The 3160-nt window shown below is 34.6% G+C and overlaps 1 protein-coding gene across 1 annotated transcript; it reads left to right on the forward strand.

Moving 5' to 3' along the window:
- On the forward strand, nt 259-2186 carry LOC109707456 (wall-associated receptor kinase 2-like). The gene is made up of 3 exons (XM_020228711.1): nt 259-1201; nt 1889-2077; nt 2179-2186. The coding sequence occupies exons 1-3, from the start codon at nt 289-291 to the stop codon at nt 2184-2186; spliced, it is 1110 nt and encodes a 369-aa protein (XP_020084300.1). The 5' UTR covers nt 259-288.

Raw genomic sequence — 3160 nt, forward strand, 5'->3', positions numbered from 1 at the left:
GCAGCTCACATCCGNTAACTAAGATAATTTTTTTATATTTCACCAAATTTACGCTCAGTTGGGTGTAGAAATTAGTATTGCTTCTTAATAATATCTCTTTTGTTTGAACTCAAAAAAAAAAAAAAAAAAAAAAAAAAAAAAAAAAAAAAAAAAGTAGGTTGTTGAATGAGTCAAACTAGGGCCCCCTTTCCTCTATATTAAAGACCACGGGTAGAGTGCACGCCCTCAAACAAGCTAAATCAAAGGGGGAAAAAAAAAAAAGAAAAAAAGAAAAAGCAAACTAAAACTATGGCGCCTAAAGAAAACTCTATCCCCACGGGAATAGTTACTCTGTGGGGACTACTTGTGCTCCAGCTCCTGGCATTGCAGCTCACATCTGCATCAGTCGCATTGCCGGGGTGCCCGCAACGATGCGGCGGCGTCGAGATCCCCTATCCGTTCGGCATCGGCCGGGCCTGCTCGATGGAGGGTTTCACACTCAACTGCACCTTCAGCAACAGCAACCACAAGCCCTTCCTGAGCAACATCGAATTCTTGAACATTTCCTTATCGTCGGGCCTCGCCCGCATTGCCGGCCATGTGTCGAGCCAATGCTACAATGCCACGAACGGCAACGTGACATACAAGGACTGGCAAATGAAACTTAGGGGGTCACCGTACCGGTTCTCCAGTACCCTCAACAAGTTTACGACCATCGGCTGCATGACGATGGCCTTTCTCAGAGTGAGCGAGATGGCGAATAGCTCCGCAAATAGCACGGCGAATAGCTATTTGTCAGGGTGCGTATCGATGTGCAGCAGCAGGGAGGACTTGAGCAACGGCTCGTGCACGGGCATCGGATGCTGTCAGACTGCCATCCCGAAGGGGATGGTGTACTACCGAGTGCGGTTTGCTGAAAACTTCAACAGCTCCACCACGTACAATTTCAGCCAGTGCGGCTATGCTGCACTGGTGGAGGAAGGCACCTTCAATTTCAGCACCTCCTACATCACGACCAGTGAGCTTTACGGAACAAGGCTGCCGTTGGTAGTCGATTGGGCTGTAAGAAACAAGAATTGCTCCGAAGCCCGGCAAAACATGACTTCCTACGCATGCAAAAGCGAGCACAGCACGTGCGTAGGCTCCGCGAACGGGCCTGGCTATCTCTGTAATTGCTCCGAGGGTTATCAAGGCAACCCTTATCTACCCCACGGGTGCCAAGGTTTGCACATCTCTCTCTCTCTCGTTAGAAACATCTTTCTTTATTTTGTGATGCGTGAGAAAGTTTTTCCTCGGATAGTTAAGAGCATATATAAGATATATAAATTAAATTTTAAATGTATAAAGAAAATGTTATTTTTTATGAATACATAATTATTATTATTATAGCGATTCCATAGCCTCACATCAGTTAAGAAAGGGGTATATATGTAAATTAAAATAAATGGATGAAAAATTCTAATAATAATAATTATTATTATATTTAAATATTTTTGCAGTGGTACATAAGTGGTTTTAGATTTGGTATATTTAATTATTAGTATTAGAGCCGAATACATGTTCCTAAAATGGTAGGGCCTCCAAAAAAGAGAGGGATTTTGTGATGAGGAAGTGAACCAAGCATGTATGTAAAAAATATATATATACACAAAAAGGAATAGGTTTTTTTTTTTTTTAATACAAAATAGCTTAATTAATCTTTCTTAAAAAACAATAGTAGTCCCTCTTTGAAATATATTTGAAAAGTTGAACTCAAATCAAATTGCACACGACAGTTAAATCTCTGGTTAAACTTCCAATTTGAGACTTGGATTAATTCCTTGAACAGTTTGTGACGGAATGGTATAATCGACAAGTAAATTAAGTTGATTTTTTTTGGGGGGGATTTTGTGATACATATGGGGAACAGATATTGATGAGTGTGCAAGCAAGGATGTACCACCGTGCTCTGAGTCTGAGGTTTGTTACAATACACAAGGAAGTTATCGGTGTTTATGCCCAAACGGTACACATGGCGAACATTACAATGGAACTTGCTACCAAAGCTACCAGAGTTACCAGAGCCAGAAACTTCCACTAGCAGTGAAACTAGTTACAGGTGAGCTCTTCAAACTTTTCTTCATCTTCTTCTTCTTCTCCGTTTTTTTATTTTTATTTTTTCCTCGTCTTTTGAAGCGTGTTAGGCTTAGTACCTAACAGTTTTTTGAATAAAAAATATATAAAATTTATCTCAATTACCGTGCACCCTTTTACATCCAACTATCTGATCTTTAAAAATTTTGAATTATTATCTGACTTTTTAATTTATTTAATTTGAGTTACTTCAAAATTTGAAGTCATTGTTTATTTTTACAGATTTAATTAGCATAGTTTATACGATTTGTATAACTATAAATTTATTATAGTTAATAATTATCTTAAATTTTGAATTTGAAGAAACATCACTTAAAAAAATCAAATATACTGAAATATAGGATAATAAAATTAAAAGTTTGAATGATTAGATATTTGGATCAAAATAATTTACAGTTCAAAATAATTTTGACATATTTTACCAATATAATATAACAATATATCTATACTATATATAAAAGCACGTATATTCAAATTTGGGCATGTCGACAGACCCATTTTTCGGCGGAAAAACTAGCGCCCATTTTCCTCTTTCCGTCCGAAAAATTTTAAATATAAGAATAAAAATAGAAATAGAAACGACAATGAATACGTAAGTTCTCTATAACAGATTAGTGATGTGAAAATCCTATAAAAAAGTAAGTTTTCTATAACAGATTACGGGTGTGAAAATCCTATAAAAAATATTTTCCTATTTTATTTTAAAATATTTTTTTAGATATTATCTATTTAATTTCAAAATATATTTTCTTTTTAAGATAACGGATTTATTTTTCTATTTAATTTCAAAATTTTATTTCCTAACAGATTTTATTTTTCTATTTAATTTCAAAAGTAATTTTTGCATTAGAGATTATTGTTAATTATTTATCATTTAAAGCATATCTTTCTTAATAGCGTGATTTATTATTTTAAATTTTTTAGATACATATTTGGCAATCATATAAAATATGGCCTAAAATTAAAAAATAATTTAAAAAAATTATAACTTTTTCTAATAATTATTATGTGCATTTGCACGTACATTTTACTAGTATATATATATATA

The sequence above is a fragment of the Ananas comosus genome, linkage group 3 (genome assembly GCF_001540865.1).
Source record: "Ananas comosus cultivar F153 linkage group 3, ASM154086v1, whole genome shotgun sequence".
Classification (NCBI taxonomy): Eukaryota; Viridiplantae; Streptophyta; class Magnoliopsida; order Poales; family Bromeliaceae; genus Ananas; species Ananas comosus.

What these genes read in the sequence shown, in the direction of transcription:
- LOC109707456 (XM_020228711.1), top strand. Translation starts at nt 289, where the DNA reads ATGGCGCCTAAAGAAAACTCTATCCCCACGGGAATAGTTACTCTGTGG. An exon ending in TCTACCCCACGGGTGCCAAG is followed by an intron (nt 1,202 to 1,888) that starts GTTTGCACATCT and finishes TATGGGGAACAG; the next exon opens with ATATTGATGAGTGTGCAAGC.